The sequence below is a fragment of the Pteropus medius genome, unplaced genomic scaffold (genome assembly GCF_902729225.1).
Source record: "Pteropus medius unplaced genomic scaffold, Ma_sr-lr_union100, whole genome shotgun sequence".
Taxonomy (NCBI): domain Eukaryota; kingdom Metazoa; phylum Chordata; class Mammalia; order Chiroptera; family Pteropodidae; genus Pteropus; species Pteropus medius.
Genome location: NW_024345861.1, coordinates 22,861 through 42,248, shown reverse-complemented (window position 1 = coordinate 42,248; position 19,388 = coordinate 22,861). Strand labels below are relative to the sequence as shown.

Sequence of the window (19,388 nt, the reverse complement as noted above, 5' to 3'; positions counted from 1 at the left end):
GTATAACTGCATATTGACCATGTATCACTCAGGTTATTCCAGAAAAAAAACAAACAAACAACCAATAGGATTTATACTTGATTGGAAAAAGTGAAAAAAGAATTAGAAGGGAGAGAGAGAGAGGGAGAAAATGAGATTTATTTTAAGGACCTGGCTCACGCAGTTTCTGGGCTAACAAGTCCAAAATATGCAGGACAGACCAGCAAGCTAGTAACTCAGGATGATGTTGTCTCACTTGTTTATTTTCACCTGTGTTTTGGTGTCATATCCATTCTATCAGTGCTAAGACCAATGTCATGAAGTTTTTTCTCTATGTTTTCTTCTATGAGTCTTACAGTTTTAGGTCTTAGGTATAAGTTTGTAATTCGCTTTGAGTTGATTTTTGCGTATGGCATAACACATGGGTCTGATTTCATCTCTTTGCATATGGATATACAGTTTTCCTAATACATTTTATAGAAGACTATCCTTTCCTCATTGTGTATTCTTGGCACCCTTGTCAAAGATAATTTGACTGTACAGTCATACCTTTATATCTGCTGGTTTAGCATCCGTTGATTCAAACAACTGCTAATTGAAAATATTTGTTTTTAAATCCCAGAAACTTCCAAAAGACAAAACTTGAATTTGCCACGTGCCGAGCATTATATTGAATCTATGAAAATAAAATGATATGTAGAAATATTCTTGTGTAGTCCACATGCAGATATGTATTATATGCAAAGACTATGCCATTTTATGTAAGGGACTTGAGCATCTGTGGAGTTTGATATCTGCAAGGGGTGCTGGAACCAATTCCCCACAGATAATGAGGGATGGCTGCATATGTGTGCATTTATTTCTGAGTTTTTCATTCTGTTTCATTGGTTTATATGTCTCTTAATGCCAGTATCATACTGCTTTAAATACAGTGGCTTTGTAATATAAATTGAAACCAGGAATGGGATGTCTCCAGCTTTGTTCTTTGTTATGATCGCTTTGGCAATTCTGGGCCATTTCTTTTTTCACATAAATTATTTTTTTTTCTATTACTGTAAAAAAAATGCCATTGGTATGTTTATGGGAATAGTTTGTAGATTGCTTTTGGTGGTATGGAAATTGAATTATATTAAGTCTTCCAATCCATGAACATGAGCTATCTTCCCATTTATTTGTCTTTTTTAACTTCTTTCATCAATACATTCTAGATTCAGTGTTCAAATCTTTCACTTCTTTGTCTAAGTTTATTTCTATTTTATTTATTTTGTTGCTAATGTAAATGGTATTATGTTCTTAATTTCCTTTTTGTGTAGTTTCTTGTTAGTGTATAAAATGCAACTAATTTTTGTATGTTGATTTTTCATCTTTCAACTGTACTGAAAATGTTTATTAGTTCTAACAGGGTTTTTTTTTTGTAAACCCTTTAGGATTGTCTATATATTAAGTAGATGTCATCTGAAAATGGAGATATATTTACTTCTTCCTTTTTAATTTGGATGGCTTTTATTTATTTTTCTTTCCTAATGATCTGGTAGGACTTTCAGTTCTGTGTTAAACAGAAGTGGCAAGAGTGGACATCTGTATTAGTTAGGGTTCTCCAGATAAACAGAACCAATAGGAAATGTGTTTGTTTGCTTTGTTTGTCTGTTTGTTGTAGGAATTGGCTCACATGGTTATAGAGTCTGATAAATCCTACAATCTTCTGTCTGCAAGCTAGAGGATCACGAGAGGTGGTGGTATAATTCCATCTGAGTCTGAGTGCCTGAAAACCGAGTGAACCAACTGTGTAATTTTTAGACTGAGGCAAAAGGTCTGAGAACCAGGAGGGCTTACAGTGTAAGTCCCAGAGTCTTAAAGCCCAACAACCAGGAGCTCCAATGTCCAAGGGCAAGAGAAAGTTTATATTCTAACTTACAATGAGAGCAAAAGTTTACCCTTTCTTCGCCTTTTTTGTTTGTTTGTTTGTTTTATGCAGGCCTTCAATGGATTGGACAACGGTGACTCACATTGGTGAGTATGGATCTTCTTTACAGTCTACGGATTCAAATGCTAATCTCTTCCAGAAACATTCTCACAGACGAACCCAGAAATATTGTTTTATCTGGTATCTGAGCATCCCTTAGCTCACTCAAGTTGACTCTTAAAATTACCATCACAGTATCCTTTTCTTGTTTCTGATGTTAGAGGAAGAGCTTTCAGTTTTTTTTTTTTTTCATTGAGTATGATGTTAAAAGCAGGCTTGTCATATATGATCTTCGTTATGTTGAGGTATATTCTTTCTATTACTACTTTTTTGAGAGCTTTTATAATGAAAGTTAAATTTTGTCATGTTTCTATATATCTACGGAGATGATCGTATGATTTTTATTCATTCTGTTAATGTGGTATACCACATTGATTGATTCACATATGTTGAACCATCTTTGCATCCTAAATCGAGTGGAAAATCCCACTCGATCATGGTGTATGATCTCTGTAATGTCTTGTTGAATTCAGTTTGCTAGAATTTAGTTGAAAATTTTGTTTCTATGTTCATCAGGGATATTGGCCTGCAATTTTCTTTTTTCTTGCAGTGTCTTTGTCTAGCTTTGGTATCAGTGTAATTTTGGCCTCATAAAATAAGTTTAGAGTGTTCTCTTCAAGTTTTTGGAAGAGTTTGCAAAAACGTGGCATTAATTCTTCTTCAAGTGACTGGTAGAATTTACCAATGAAACCATGCGTTCTTGACCTTTCCTTAGTTGAGAGAATTTTGATTGCTGAGTCAATATCCACACTCATTATTGGCCTGTTCACATTTTCTATTCTTCATGGATTTAGTCGTAATAGGTTGTATGTTTCTACTTTATATATTTCTTCTAGATTTTCCAATTTGTTGACGAATAATTTTTCATAGTATTCTCTTATGATTTTTGTATTTCTGTAGCATTAGTTGTAATTTCCCCTCTTAATTTCTAATTTAATAATTTTAATGTAAATATACTAACACATTTATTAATTTTAATAAATTTATTATTTTATAAGGAGTAAAATTCCTAATTTTATTTATTTGAGTCTCCTCTCTTTTTCCTAGCTAATCTAACTAAAAGTTTATCATTTTTTAAAACTTTTCAGAAACCAACTCTTCTTTTTTTTTAATCTTTTCTATTGTTTTTCTATTTTCTATTTCATTTACTTGTACTCTAATTTTTATTATTTTCTTTCGTTTGCTAACTTTGGGTTTAGTTTGTTCTTGCTTAGTTCTTTGCAGTGTAAAGTTAGAGTTTTTATTTGAGATCTTTTTATTTTCTTAATGTAGACATTTATTCACTATGACCCCACCTCTTAGTACTGCTTTTGCTGCGTCTCATAAATTTTGATATGTTGTGTTTTCATCTTTGATTGTCTCGAGGTATTTTTTTTCCATTTCTTTTTTGATTTCTTCCTTGACCTATTGGTTGTTCAGCAGTGTGTTCAACTTAGTCTGTTCAGATTGCTATGAAAAATACCATAGACTGAATGGTTTTTAAATAAATAGAAATTTATTTCTCACAGTTCTGGAAGTTAGGAAGTCCAAGATTAAGGCACCTGCAGATTTGGTGTCTGGTGAGGACCTGCTTCCTGGTTCACAGACGGCTATCTTCTCACAGTAACCTCACATGATAGAAGGAGCACAGGAGCTCTCTGGGGTCTTTAAAAGGGCACTAATTGCATTTATAAGGGCTCCCGCCTCAGAACCTAATCACTTCCCAAAGGCCCCACCTTTATCATATTGGATATCAGGTTTCAATATATGATTTGGGGGTGCGATAAATAATCTGTAGCAGTGTTGTTTAATTTCAACATATATTTGACTTTTCTAATTTTCCTCATGACTTCTAGTTTTATACCATTGTAGTCAGAAAAGATACTTGATATAATTTAAATCTTAATTTAATTTTTTTTTGGTTTGTTTATTGGGGTAACATTGGTTAATACAATTATATAATTTTTGGGTGTACATTACAATTTGACATCTCTATATTCTATTGTATGATTACCACCCAGAGTCCAGTTTCCTTCACCTACCACATATTTGATCCCCTTTACCCAGTTCACCCTCCCCCAATCCCTCTATATTTGACCCCCTTTACCCTGTCTACCTCTTCTCTCCTCCCCCACACCCTACCCTCTGGTAACCACTAGTCCATTGTCCATATCCCTGAGTCTCTGTCCTGTTCATTTGTTGCTTTCAGGTTTATATCCCACATATAAGTGATATCATGTGACTTTCAACTTTTTCAATCTGGCTTATTTTGCTTAGCACGATTATCTCAAGGTCCATCCAGGTTGCCGTTAAATCTTAAATTTTTTAAGACTTGTTTTGTGGGCTAACATATATTCTAACCTGAAAAAAATGTTTCATGTGTGCTTGAAAAGGATGTACAATCTGCTATTGTTGAATGCAATGTTCTACATGTGTTTGTTAGGTCTACTTGGTCTATAGTTTTGTTCAAAGCCACCATTTGCCCACTGATTTTTCTGTCTGGATATTCTATCCTCTGTTTATAGTGGAGTAATGAAGTCTTTTGCTATTATTGTATTGCTCTCTATTTCTCTTTTCAGTTGTTAGGACATTTGTGTTATGCAATTAGGTGCTCTGAAGTTGTGTGCATTTATATTTATAATTGTTTTCTATTCCTGATGAATTGACACTTTCATCACTATATAATGACCTTCTTTGTTTCTTAAGACAGTTTTTGACTTAAAATCTATTTTTTTTTCTATTTACATATACACTCGCCCTTTCTTTTGGTTATCATACGTGTGGAATATGTGTTTTTCTATCTTTTCACTTTCAGTCTATGTGTATTTTAAAGCTAAAGTGATTCTCTTGTAAACATCTTTTTGGGGGGGTTTGGATTTTACTTCTTCATCCATTTGCCACTTTTGATTGGATAATTAATCTATTTATATTTGAAGTAATTTTTGATATCGAGGGATGTCTATTTCTTTTTGTTTGTTTGTTTCTTGCTTTCTGTCCTCATTCGTGATTTGATTATTAAAATCTACGCATTAGAAATTTAAAGTTGTCATTCAATTATTATATATTCACAGTATTACAAGTTGAATTAGTTCTAGAGATCTGCTGTAAAACAGAACTCCTGTCTTTGACAATGCTATATTGTGCACTTCAAAACTTTTTTAAGAGGGTAGATCTCACACTAAGTGTTCTTAACACACACGCACAAGCAAGAAGAGGACACAAATCTTTTGGAGGTGATGGATTTGTTTATTACTTTGATTGTGGTAATAGTATCTCAGGTGTATACATGTGTCTAAACTCATTAAAATGTATACATTAAATATATACAACTGTTGTGCATTAAGTATTTCTCAGAAAAGCTAAAAAAAAATAAGAGTTGATGTTTGTATTAGTCAGGGATCTCAGAGAAAGAAAACCAATAAGATGGATAGATAAATAGATACATAGATAAAGATTTATTATGAGGATTTTGTTCACATAGTCATGGCCACTGAGAAGTTCCTTAAATTGTCATCTGTAATCTGGAAGCCCAGAAAAGCTGGTAGTGTAGTTCTAGCCCAAACCTGAATACCTGAGAACCAGGAAAGTCCATAGTGAACGTCCTGATCTGAGGTACAGAAGGTACAAGAAGCAGGAGTGCCCATGTCCCATGTTCCAAGGCAGGAGAAGTTGGGTATCCCGGAGATACCTGCTTTCAGAGAGCAAATTTGCCCTTCCCCTGTCTTTTTATTCTAGTCAACAGTTTGAATAATGCCCACTTGTACTGGTGAGGCTAATCTTCTTTACTCAATCAACCAATTCAATTGCAAATTTCTACTAGATATATACATTCATTTACCCACTAACAAATAATGTGCTACAAGATAGCTGAACATTCTTGGTCAAGTTAAGCTGCCACATAAATTAAGCCATCACTACATAAAGTCTTGAGTGTAGGGTGGATGAGCAGGCTGGAAACTTAAGCAAGTTTTCTATGTTATAGACTTAAAGCAGAATTTCTTCTCCAGGAAACTTTAGTTTTTGTTCTAAAGGCCTTCAATTGGTTGGATGAGGCTCACCCACATTATAAATGCTAATCTCTTTTATTTAAGTCAACTAATTTTAAAAGTTAATTACATCTACAAAATCCTTTCACAGTAACAGATTGACTAGTGTTTGACCAAACAATTAAGCAAAATAGCTTGTCCAAGTTGAAAAGTTAAGCCATCTCGACTTGTATTAAAAAAGAAAAAAAAAAAACGATATCACATCTATATTCTAACCTTCCACCTTATCACACTGTTAAAAGAAGAGCAAACTAGTCTACGGCCATGCGACCCTGAACAAGCCCGATCCTGTCTGATCTCAGAAGCTAAGCAGGGTCAGGCCTGGTTAGTACTTGGATGGGAGACCACGCCTAGGAAGACCAGGAGCTGTAGGTGTAAAAAATAAAAAAAAAAAAATAAGGGATTGTAAGCTGACAAGGTTCTTGCAATCTGTGAGGTCAACTAATGGTTACCTCGCCTAAAAAAAAAGAGCAAACTGAAGCAAGCATAAGGAACAAAATAATAAATATTAGTGCAGAAATTGTTGAAATAAAGAATTCAAAATGAATTAAAGACTTCAATGTGAGGCCCAAAACCATAAAACTAGAAGAAAATATAGGCAGTTAACACTGACATTGCTCTTAGTAACTTTTTTTCTGATATATCTCCTCGGGCAATAAAAAAGGGAAACAAAAGAAAAAAAATGAGTTCACATCAAACTAAAACATTTTTCACAGGAAAGAAGACCATTAACAACAACAACAACAACAACAAACTATTGAATGGGAGAAAATATTGACCAATGATACATCTGTTAAGGGATTAATATCCAAAATCTATAAAGAACTCATACAACTCGACACCAAAAAAAAAAAAAAAAAAAAAAGAAATGAACCTAAATAGACATTTCTCCAAAGAGGGCATACAGATGGTCAATAGACATATGAAAAGATGCTCAACATCACTAATCATCAGAGAAATGAAAATTAAAACCAGAATGAGATATCACCTCACACCTGTCAGAATGTCTATCATCAATAAATAAAAAAAAGCAAGTGTTGGTGAGAATGTGGAGAAAAGGGAACCCTCATGCATTTTTGGTGGAGTTGCAAATTAGTGCAGCCGCTGAGGAAAACAATATGGAGTTTCCTCAAAAAATTAAATAGAATTATCGTATGACCCACAACTCCACATCTGGGTATTTATCTGAAGAAATCCAAAACACTGATTCAAAAAGATATATACATCCCTATGTCTGTTGCAGCACTATTTACAATAGCCAAATGTGGATGCAACCTAAGTGTCCATCAATAGACAACCGGATAAAGAGGAAGTGCTACATATATACGATGGAATATTACTAGGCCATAAAAAAGGAATAAAATCGTACCATTTGTGACAACACCAATGGACCCAGAAGATATTATGCTAAGTGAAATGAGTCAGATAAAGACAAATACTACATAATCTCACTTATATGTGGAATCAAAAGAACAAAATAAGCAAACAAACAAAACAGAAAGAGACTCATAAATACAGAGAACAAACTGATGTTTGCTAGATGGGTGGTTGGGAGGCTGAATGAAAACGGTGAAGGGATTAAAGAGTACAAATTCGTAGTTATGAAATAGTCATGGGGGTATAAAACATAACATAGGGGATATAGTCAATAATATTGTAATAACCATGTATGGTGCTGGGTGGGTACTAGACTAACTGGGGGGATCACTTCGTAAATTATATAAATGTCTAACCACAATGCAGCACACCAGAAACTAATATAAAATAATATTGAAGTCAACTGTAGTTGAAAATAACTGTGTTACATCCAAACAATGGAATAACCTTAAAGCTAATATACTAAGTGAATGAAGCCAGATACAAAAGCCCAAATATTATGATTATGTTTATATTAAAAAGGCAGATGAGATAAATCTATAGAGACAGAAAATATATTAATGGGATTTAGGGCTCAGGAGCATGGTCCGAGGAGGGTGATTGTTAAAGGGTGCAGGGTGTTTTTTGTTTTTGTTTGGTTTTGAGGTGAAGAAATTGTTCTAAACTTGACTTTTGGGTTGTTTGCCCATATCAGTGAGCATACTGAAAATCATGAAAATGTACACTGTAAATGGATGCATGCATTATATGTGAACTTTATTTCAATAAAGCTGCTAAAAACATATATAAAAGGGGATAAAAGAAAGGGTGGCCTGAGCACCTCTGGAATTGGATTATGGACACCCTCAGTCCAATCTGAACCTGTGTCTGGTGCTTAGTTTCTCCCCTTAACAAAGGGAAAGGTATTTTTTTTTGTCATCCCACAAACAGCAATTCAGTTAAACATAGAAGCCATTTTAGGGGGATCCCCACAGCTGGGCTTACTCACCTAGTTCTAAGGCCAGGGCTTTGCTTCAGGTTCAGAGTTATCAAAGCTGTCCATAGGTAGAGTTTGCCTTCCTCTGTTTTATGTCTTACCATGCTAGGAGTACTGGTATCTTAGATACTTCACCTCTCAAAATCCCTCTGATGCTCTCTGAGGATAATTGTTGCCTTGCCTAGATTGTTACATAGGAGTAATCATCACTCAAATGGCCTCAGCAGGCCCTGAGATGCCTTAAAGGGGACAAGATTCATGGATTGAGGATGGGATGTTCTGGGGAATTGGGGACAGCCTGCTAGATCCACCTGAGAGACAACCTGAGAACCTTGGAATCCTGTGGCTTTAGAACTTCCAAAGGCACCTATTGTCTCACACAATAGCCAAGTGTTCTCTATTTTGGTGAGGTTCAGAAGAGCATTCTGCAGACATGTTTAACCGATACGTATTAGATATTCCAGCTGTAATAATTGATAATGGATCGGGACTCTGCAAAGCAGGTCTGTCTGGAGAGATTGTACCCCGTCATGTCATCAGTTCTGTCGTGGGACATCCTCGATTTAACATTTCTTTATCAGAACCCTATCAGAAAAAGTACTTTGTGGGGGAAAAAGCCCTGTACACATATGAGGCCTTGCATTTGCACTACCCCATTGAGCGTGGACTGGTAACAGGATGGGATGACATGGAGAAACTATGGAAGTATCTTTTTGAATGGGAGCTGGGAGTAAAATCCTATCAACGGCCTGTTCTCATGACAGAGCCCTCTTTGAACCCAAGGGAGACTCGAGAAAAGATGACAGAAGTAATGTTTGAGACCTTCAATGTACCCGCTTTCTACTTGTCCAACCATGCAGTGGTAGCACTCTATGCCTATGCCTCTGTCACGGGCCTTGTGGTGGACAGTGGGGAAGGAGTCACTTGTACTGTCCCCATCTTCGAGGGTTACTCTCTGCCTCATGCTGTCACCAAGCTCTATGTGGCAGGGAGGGACATCACAGATCACTTGACCCAGCTACTCCTTGCTGGTGGGAGTACCTTCCCTTGCATACTCAACAAGACCTTAGTGGATGACATCAAAGAGAAGCTGTGCTATGTGGCCTTGGAGCCAAAAAAGTCGCTATATAAGAGGCCAGAGGAGGTCCTGAGAGAATACAGACTGCCAGATGGGAATGTCATCTACATTGGGGATCAGCTGTATCAGGTGCCTGAGATTCTTTTCGCACCTGACAAACTGGGCATCCATAGCCCGGGACTCTCAACGATGGTTGCCAACAGCATTATGAAGTGTGACATAGACATCCAGAACAATCTCTTTGCAGAAATTGTACTGTCTGGGGGCACCACTCTCTTCCCTGGGCTTGAGGAAAGACTTATGAAAGAACTGGAACAGCTAGCTTCCAGAGGAACTCCCATCAAGATCACAGCTTCTCCTGATAGGTGTTTCTCTGCATGGATAGGTGCATCCGTCGTGACCTCTCTGAGCAGTTTCAAACAGATGTGGATCACTTCTGCAGATTTCATGGAGTTTGGGACATATGTTGTTCAGAGAAGGTGCTTTTAAAGAATCCAGCTCACAAAGGACAGCTTAAAGTGTCAGATCACAAGAGCACTGATTGAAGGTGAAATCTTGGTGTTCGATAAAAGTGATATGACATTTTGAGTTTCAGTTCATTTTTGTTGGCACCAGAATAATTTCTAATCCAGGTAATGGATCTTTCTAAGTGGTTCTATTTCACCCTTCCTGTCCCATGGACCTCTTCGATCATTTTCTCCTGAGAAATCCTTGGGTTATGTGTTGAGGCTGTATTCACTTGTAGGATTTGTAGTAAAAGCAAGTGCTTGAGCCTCATGCCCAGTGTTTGACTCATTAGGGTCCCTGGAATATTCATTTTCATCAAGTGTCTTAGATATTTTTGATAGCTCTAGTTCTGAGGAGAGACAGAATCACCAGGGAAAGTGTGGGGAGGGGAGGGGAGTTAAGTAGAAGGAACGCTACCCTGCTGTTAAGGGCTCAACAGACCCTTTCACTCAGTTGGTCCTTAATTAGCACAATAGGGCACAAGAGGGCTCTTTGTTGTTATGAGATCAGGCAGCTAAATAGGATGGAGCTGTTTTCCTTGGCAAAGAGGAGAGATGTACACAAAAATTCCCATTTATTTAAGGCTCTTTAAACTCAAAGCCCCTATTCCCAGTTGGAGTATTAAGAATCAACACCTCTATTTATCATGTTTTTTTGTTTTGTTTATTTGTTTTTACTTTAAAGGGTATTTACAGCCTCATTTTGTTAGGGATAAATTATTTAATGGTCATCAATAAACAGATTATTGAATAAATTATGTGTACATGATTTTTTTTTACATTAATTTAGTGCTGTTTTTCCAAAATATTATTGGGAGAGAAATGGAAAATTCAGAGAATTTACGTAATACAATCCTTTTATTTTTAATAAATGAAAGAGTGGTGCTTTCCCATATATACATATGTCTGCACATTCATATATGTACATATATATATATGAATATTTTATATGACTATAAGTCATATAAATATATAAGGCATATATTTTATATGACTGGATAGAAGTACAGAAAGATACATACTATGGAATTTATGCAGGCTGGTAGAGAAGAATTCAATGAGAAGTAATACAGGTGGAATGAAGAGTGGGAGGGAAGCAAATCAAAAGAAAAGTCTATACTAAAAAAAGTCAGCCTGAATGAAGTGAAACCACTTATCTAAAAAGAAACAAAACCTATTTTGCACATATTTCCCAACTCCACATTCAGGGGTGTCACACTGATAGCTGGAACAGAGCCATGAAAATTATCAAACACGATAAACCATTATAAAACATTTATTTTTTATATTTGTTTAAGAGATCCGGTTTAATAGCATAACTCTGTTTACAGATAACTTAGCATAACAACAATGGAACCAGAAGATAGTGGAATGATGCCTTCAAAGAGCTAGGAAAACATTACTGTCAATTTAGAATTATGTATATACTCAGGAAAATCATTCCCCAAAAGATGAGAAAATAAAGATACCTTCTAACAATGACTGAGCTTTATTGTGAATAGGTCATGACTAAAAAATAATTTTATACCATTGAGGGCATATAGAAATAACCCCAGAATAAGATACGTATGGTACAAAAAAACAACACTTAAAAATGGTGAACATGGAGGTAGATTTAAAAAATATTAAGAGTATAAATTTATAGTATTAACATAATAAAAATGAAAATTCTGTAATACAAAAGAAAATAAATTATAGACACTGGTTGAAGTCAAAAATCTTTGAAAATACTTGCATTTCTCAGAAAGAGAAATTATTGATTAAATTTAATTATTTAAAATGTTGAGACTGAATAAATGGTAAAAACATTAAAAATAACAAAAAATTACTGTAATTGCAAATATTAAAAACATCTCTGACAAAACAATACGTCAGGGTCTGTAGATTGCCCCGGAGTGGGGCCTGACTAAGGCACAATGGTGGCTGCCTGTCCCACCCTTGTTCTGGCACCAGGTAATGCAGTCTTTCCCCATACAAATCTTGCACGAGCCTCTGACCCACCACCGGTGCCCCGAGTGTGTGTCTGCAGGTGAGAGAGCCTGTGCGTGGGCCATTGAAAAGGGCATCTAGGATTTCAGTCTCCTTCTGTCTCACCCAGATGGCCAGAATCTCCTCTGATTTTGACAGTCAGAGTTTTGGGGAACTCCTCTTTCCTGGGCTGGGATCCTGGCATGAGGAGCCCCCGAGTGAGGCTAGGACCCCTCTTTCCCTCAGGAGAGACTCTGTAGCCTCGCTTTCCCTCCCGGTGTTCCTCCACCACCCACGGGTGAGGGGCCAGCCCGATTTGCAACTTTGCCCCTCCTACCAGCTTCGCTGCGGCTCCTTCTTATATTATCAGACGTACGTGTTATGATCATCTGGACTTCAGGTGATTCTCCACTTTGATCATTTTATAATTTAGTTGTAATTTCAATGCGGATCTGAAAGGAGGCGAACCCTTCTCTTACCTAGGCTGCCATCTTCCTCTTTTTGAAAAAACAATATGTCAAAGTGGAAATTGTAATAAAAAAAATTAGGTAATTATAAGTGAATGAGGGCTTCTGGTTAAGATCACAGAGTAGGTAAATGCTGTGCTTGCCTCCTCTTGTGATTATATTAAAGTTACAACTAAACTACAAAATGACCATCATTGAGAATCGCATAAAATCTATCTGAACAGGAGACCAAAAAAAATGGCGTAGATGGTAGAGGCTCTGTTCATTCCTCTGGTGACGAAATCAAAGTTGCGACAGAAACAAGAAGCAAACCACAAGGAAAAATTGCCTGGGATCTAGAGGAAGAATCCATACAACTAGGGATAAATCCAAGCAATCAACTTGCTATGGTAGAAGATAGGACATGGTGAGGACACGGGGCTGCCCGGTCTCGAGCGGCTGAGTGAGACGGAGGCTGTGGCAGCAGCAGACTCCACGTAAAGGGGCCACATATAAGAGCAGATTTTCACAGTTATGGACCAGACTCGCTCTGAACACCAGTGCCAATTCAGCTGTGCGCAGGGGGCACCAGGGACTTGCAGGGGGCACCAGGGACTTTCAGGGAGACATTGTTGGAATGAAGGCCGAGGCACTCTATACAGAAGTGCCTGCAGTATCCATTGTTCCTTGTTGAGCCCTCCCCGCTCCCAGTGCACAGACACAGTGCTGCCATAGCCTTGAGGTCATCAAACTGGATAACAGAGGTCGCTCCGCCCAGAGGATTTCCTGAAACTCCACCTCCCCCAACTCGCAGTCCCACCCAAACCGTATCCAGGTATATCCTCAGCAAGTCAGGTGCTCCTTGCTGAACGATGCCTAGACTCACACTGGAGGCAACTGGCCTCAGTTTCTGGTGTGGCCTTTTGAGACAACTATAAGCACAGCATCTGTGGATTGCTTGCTGAATCTTAACAGGTGGCCCCAGAGGGGTGGAGGCTTGGGCTAGGTTTGGCCTGCAGCTGAACCCCTCTCAGGACTGTGCCACTAGACAGACACCTATTTCCCAAATCCACACTAAAAATACAGGGAGACTTGGTAGCTTTGAAATAGACACGGAAAGACAGCCAAAATGGGAAGACAAAGAAGCAGAAACCATACGAGGGAACAAAACAGAGATCCAGATATAATGGATTCAAGTAATCTAGCAGATGCAGAGTTCAAAACAGTGGTTATAAAGATGCTCAGTTAACTTTTGGGAAGTGTAGAGAACTTCAACAAAGAGATAAAAAACATAAAAAAATGGAAATGGAATTTATAAAGGGAAACCAATCTGAAATGAAGAACACATTATCTGAGATGAGAACTATATTAAATGGAATAAACAAAGGAATAAACAAAGTGAATAAAGAAAAGGATCAAATGCCCTATCCAGAGGATAGGAAAGCCAAGGACACGCAAAAAGAATGGCAAGACGTGAGATGCCAAGACTATAAAAATAATTTAAGGAGCATATGGGACACTATTAAGGGTCCAAATATCCGTCTGATCAGCGTAACTGAAGAAAATCAAGATGTCGAACAGCTATTTGAAGAAATAATGATGGAAAGCTTCCCTAACCTGGTGAAGAAAATGGACCTAAAACCCCAGGAATTCCAACAATCAGGGATCCAAAGAGGCCCACACCAAGACACATCATAATTAAAATGCCAAAGGTTACATACAAAGAAAGAATATTGAAAGCAGCGAGAGGAAAAACAGTTATTTATAAGGGAACACTCATAAGAGTGGCAGCTGATTTCTCAAAAGAAACTATGCAGGACAGAAGTTCTTGGCACAAAATATTCGAATTGACAAAGACCCAGGATCTACAACCAAGGATACTTTATCCAGCAAAGCTATAATTTAGAGTTGAAGGACAGATAAAGAGCTCCCCAGACAAAAAGAAGTTAAATGAATTTATCACCACCAAGTCAGTATTACAGGAAATGTTGGAAGGACTTCTTTCAGAAGAAAAAATACAAAAGGCTCACTTCAGATTAAAAGACACACAGACTAAAAGGAAGGAGATGGGAAAAGAAATTGCTTTGATGGACCTAGAAATTATTTAAGTCAGACAGGGAAAGATGAACACTATATGATTTCACTTATATGCGGAATCTAAGGAATAAAAAGAACAAACTAATCAAAAACAGACTCACAAATATAGTGGACAATTTGGTGATGGAGAGGAGTGTTTGGGGGTGGAGAATGGGGTGAAAGGGTGTAGGAGTACAAAGTGTAGCTGATGGTCCTTAGAATGGGAGCAGAGCATGAATGCAGTTAGCATTAGCACGTTGGCTAGGTGGAGGGTCAGGGAGGGGAGGGAGCAATCGGGGGGATTGTTTTGTGAACTATATAGATGTCTAATCAATGTACTGTATACCTGAAACTAATTAAAATAAATAAATTAAAAGAAAAATCTAGCTGGACAGAAATTCTACATGGGGACCCACAGATCAGGCCACCTTGAGATAGGCAGGAGGGGCAGAGACCAGAACGAGCTGGTTTCACACTAGTGTGTGGAGATTGAGCATTGAGAGAGATAGCTCAGCTTCGGAGGTTCCCCTGAGGGAGCAAGGGGTCCTGCCTGGCCTCACACCAGGATCCCCAACCCAAAGTTCCAGTGTCAAGAAGAAAATTCCCCACAAATTCTGTCTGTAAAGATTAGCAGAGATTGTTGCTGAGTAAGAAGGTAGGCTTACTCTTGGCAGAGGTTGTTGCTGAGTAAGAAGATAGGCTTACTTTGAGGGAGTCAAAGATTTTCTTTGTAAAGGGCCTGCACATGAACTGATTCATGGACAGACTCACTTGCTTTGAGCTCCAGCTCTTGGCCAGCTGCTCAAAAAGCACCAGGGACACATGAGGAGGAACTGAGCTGTCTGGTTTCAGGGCAAGGGCTGGAGAGGCAGCTTTCTCCCAGGTAGAAGCACTGGAAGAAAGCATTGTTCCTTTGTTGAGCTCTCCTTCATTTGGCTTGCAGACCCCGGCTGGCGTGTTATCTGAGTTTCCATCAATGTAGGTAACACTGCTCTCCCCATCCTGGTAATTCCTTGAGACCCTTACCTCCCAACATGTGGGCACTCTCAGGCTGCTTGCAGTGAATTTTCCATACAGTCTTGGCTCATGCCACAGACTTTTCTAAAATCTCTCAAAGGTATACAAAGCCTAAACAAGCAGTGTCTGTCCTCAGTGTTCCCCGTACATCTTGCTGAGCAGCCTTAAGTCCAGTACTAGCAGTAGCCAGCTTGGTTTGCAGTTTGGCCTCTTGACGCATATCCAAGCCCATTGTGGGTGGCAGCCATCAGTAGATTGTTTGGTGGCTCATGCCAGGGAGCTCTGAGTAGGGCAAAGGCTGTGGCTAAACTTGGCCTGTAGTGGGGCCCCTCCCAGGAGGCCACGACCTGCATGCTCAGTGGCTGGCTTCAGTCTACAAGGCCACATTCAAGGCCACACCCAAGACCACATTCAAGGATGACACATCCAAAGGGCAGACTGGGCAGGCACCAGAGCCCTGCTAAAGTGAATCCTGCTCAGTGCCATCAAGCCCTTCACAACAATTACGACACTAAATCACGGCCAATCCCTCCCACTGAAATGCCAACAGCAACCAAGAACCAACTGTAACGGGAGGGCATATACAACCCAAACAAAGGACAGACCTGGAGCACCTGGCTCAGGTGTAAAGGCAAGACTCTGTCAGTGGGACAACAGCACACCTACTGTATAAAGCCAAGACTGGGAGACATAGCAGCCCTACATAATACACAGGAACAAACACATATAGGCAGCCAAATTGGGAAGAAAACAATCATGTTTCACATGAAAGAACAGAACAAAGCTCCAGAAAAAGAACTAAACAAAATGGAGACAAGCAATTTACCAGAGACAGAGTTCAAACAACTGGTTATAAGGATGCTCAATAAACTTAGGGAAGAGTAGATGAACGCAGTGAGAACTTTAACAAGGAGATAGAAACCAAAAAAATGGAGATAAGAAACAAAAAAGAACCAGTCAGAAATGAAGAATACAACAACTTAAATGAAGAATACATTACAGAGAATCAACAGCAGATTAGATGAAGCAGAGGGTTGAATCAGCAATTTAGAAGATAAGGTAGCAGAAAACACCCAATCAGAACAGCAACAGAAAAAAATTCAAAAAAAAAAAACAGTTTAAGGATACTCTGGGACAACATCAAGCATACAAACATTCATATCATAGAAATATCAGAAGAAGAGAGAGAGAGCAAGGAATTGAAGAAATATTTCACACAATACTGATGAAAAACTTCTTTAACCTGATAAAGAAAATAGACATACAAGTGTAGGAAGCACAGAGAATCCCAAACAAGATGAATCCAAAGAGGTTCACAGCAAAACACATCATAACTACAATGCCAAAGGTTAAAGACAAAGAGGGAATCTTAAAAGCAGCCAGAAAAAAGGGAACTCCATAAGACTTTGAGCTGATTTCTCAACAGAAACTTTGCAGGCCAGAAGGGATCAGCAGGAAAGTTTCAGAGTGATAAAAAGCAAGGACCTGCAACCAAGATTAATCTACCCAGTAAAGCTGTCATTTAGCATCGAAGGACAAATAAAGAGCTTCCCAGACTAGAAAAAGCTAAAGGAGTTTATCATTATCGAGTCAATATTATGAGAAATGTTCTTTAAGAAGGGACTTCTTTAAGAAGAACAAAGATAAAGAATGAGAATAAAATATGGCAATGACTACATATCTATCAATAATTACTTTAAATGTAAATGGAGTAAATGCTCCAATCAAAAGAAAATGTGTCCACATGGATAAGAAAACAAAACCCTTCCATATGTTGCCTCCAAGAGACTGACTTCAGATCAAAAGACACACAGACTGAAAATCGAGGATGAAAAAAGATCTTTCTTGCAAATGGAAACAAACAAATAAAGAGCTGAGGTAGCAATACTTGTACCAGACAAAACAGACTTTAAAACAATGGCTATAACGACAGACAAAAAAAGGACCCAGTAATCCCATTTCTGGGTATTTATCCAAAGAAATCCAAAATAGTGTTTTGAAGGGACATGTGCATCCATATGTACATTGCAGCAGTATTTAGTTAGCCAAGATATTTAGGCATCTTCTATATTCATCAATGGATGAATGGATAAAGATGCAGTGTGTGTGTGTGTGTGTGTGTGTGTGTGTGTGCGCGCGCGCACGTGCACGCACGCACACACACACACACACACACAATGGAATATTAGTTTGCCATTAAAATTGAATGAAATTTTGCCATCGGCAACAATATTGGTAGACCTGGAGGGTATTGTGCTGAGTAGCATAAGTTAGACAGAGAAAGACAAATGTCATATTATGAATCTAGAGAACAAAATAAACATAAAAATCAACACAAACAATATCATAGATACAGAGAACAGTTTGGTGGTTGTCAGATTTGGGTGTGGTAGGAGGGATGATAGTGAAGGATAAGGAGGTTAAGAAGTACAAATTGGTAGTTACAAAATAGTAATGAGAATGTAGAATATAGCATGAGGAATATAGTCATTAGCATTGTAATAACTATATGGTGTCAGATGGGTACTGGATATATCGGAGTAACCACTTCATAAGTTATATAAATGTCTAATCACGATGTTGTATACCTGATACTAATATAACATTGTATGCCAAATATAATTGAAAAAATAAAAATATAAAAATTAAAAAAATTATAAAACATAAACCCGCACACAAAAAAGAGATCGAACTTCTCTTTTACTTGTCTTTAAGGAACTATTATCTGGGCTACACAACTTGTGGGGACCATTGCCAAATAAAATACAGAGGCTCTTATTCCAAAACTATCAAGAAAATCAAGATGTACCAGGAGAGCAATAAACCAAGTACAACTTTAGTTCCTTCTTAGTGCGGGGACCTGTTGCAATTGCACAGGTCTCAATCCCATGAAGGTGGCTCTGAGCATCTCCATCTCATCCAGTTCACATAAACCAACTTAAGGAAGAATTTAAGGCACAAAATATCTTCATTTTTGTAATGAAATTCCAGATCACCTGTCTTCTGTCCTCTAATAACAGTTAAAGGTCTCTGATAGAAAGCACGTAGATAGAGTGGACCTATCCCAAAGAATGAGGAAAGGATCTTTCTGGATTTAGCAGTGACTTTTTGTGTGACCTTGAGAAAATCACATGTCATCTACTTTCAGTTACTTCATAGAGTAATATTTGACCATATAATTGCTATGATCCCTTCAAGTACCGATAATCCCAAGGTATATAATTAAAGGCATTCTGGATAATTGGTGGATATACCAGCTTCAACATTTGGTAGCATTGTCCCCATTAAACATGAAAATATTCACCAAATTCCAATATATTTCAGTAAAATATTTCCTTGTCGTCTCCCACCCTAATGTTGTACAGTTTGTAAGGAAAGAGGTTAAAATGCATAAATTGCCAGTTATAAAAACAGTCACAAGGACATAAAGTGCAGCATAGGAAATATAGTCTATAATATTGTAATAACTACGTACAATGTCAAATGACTATAAGACTGACTAGGGTGATCGCTTAGTAAGTTATATAAATAATCACTATGTTGTACACCTGAAACTAATACAATATTGTATGTCATAACTGAAAAATAAAGTTAAAATTATTTAAAAAATTTGTTAAATGTGCCAGTGACTTCAAATTATACTACAAAGTGACAATAATCAAAACAGCATGGTATTGACAGAAAAACAGATACACAGACCAATGGAATGAATTGAAAGCCCAGAAGTAAATCCACATATATAGAGAAAAATCATTTTTGACAAAGAACCCAAACATACAATGGAGGAAGGAAAGCCTCTTCAATAAACGGTTTTGGAAAAATTGGAAAGCCACATGCAAGAGAATGGAACTAAACATCATCCATTACCATACACCAAAATTAACTCAAAATAAATCAAAGCTCTAAATATAAGATAT

General features: G+C 37.7%; 1 protein-coding gene and 1 pseudogene across 1 annotated transcript; both read left to right on the top strand.

The window, feature by feature from the left end:
• Nucleotides 1-6,281: 6,281 nt before the first annotated feature.
• On the top strand, nucleotides 6,282-6,402 carry LOC120612282 (uncharacterized; annotated as a pseudogene).
• A 2,411-nt stretch (nucleotides 6,403-8,813) lies between these two features.
• Nucleotides 8,814-9,947, top strand: ACTRT1 (actin related protein T1). The gene has a single exon (XM_039874732.1). The coding sequence runs from the start codon at nucleotides 8,814-8,816 to the stop codon at nucleotides 9,945-9,947; it is 1,134 nt and encodes a 377-aa protein (XP_039730666.1).
• The last annotated feature ends 9,441 nt before the right edge of the window (nucleotides 9,948-19,388 follow it).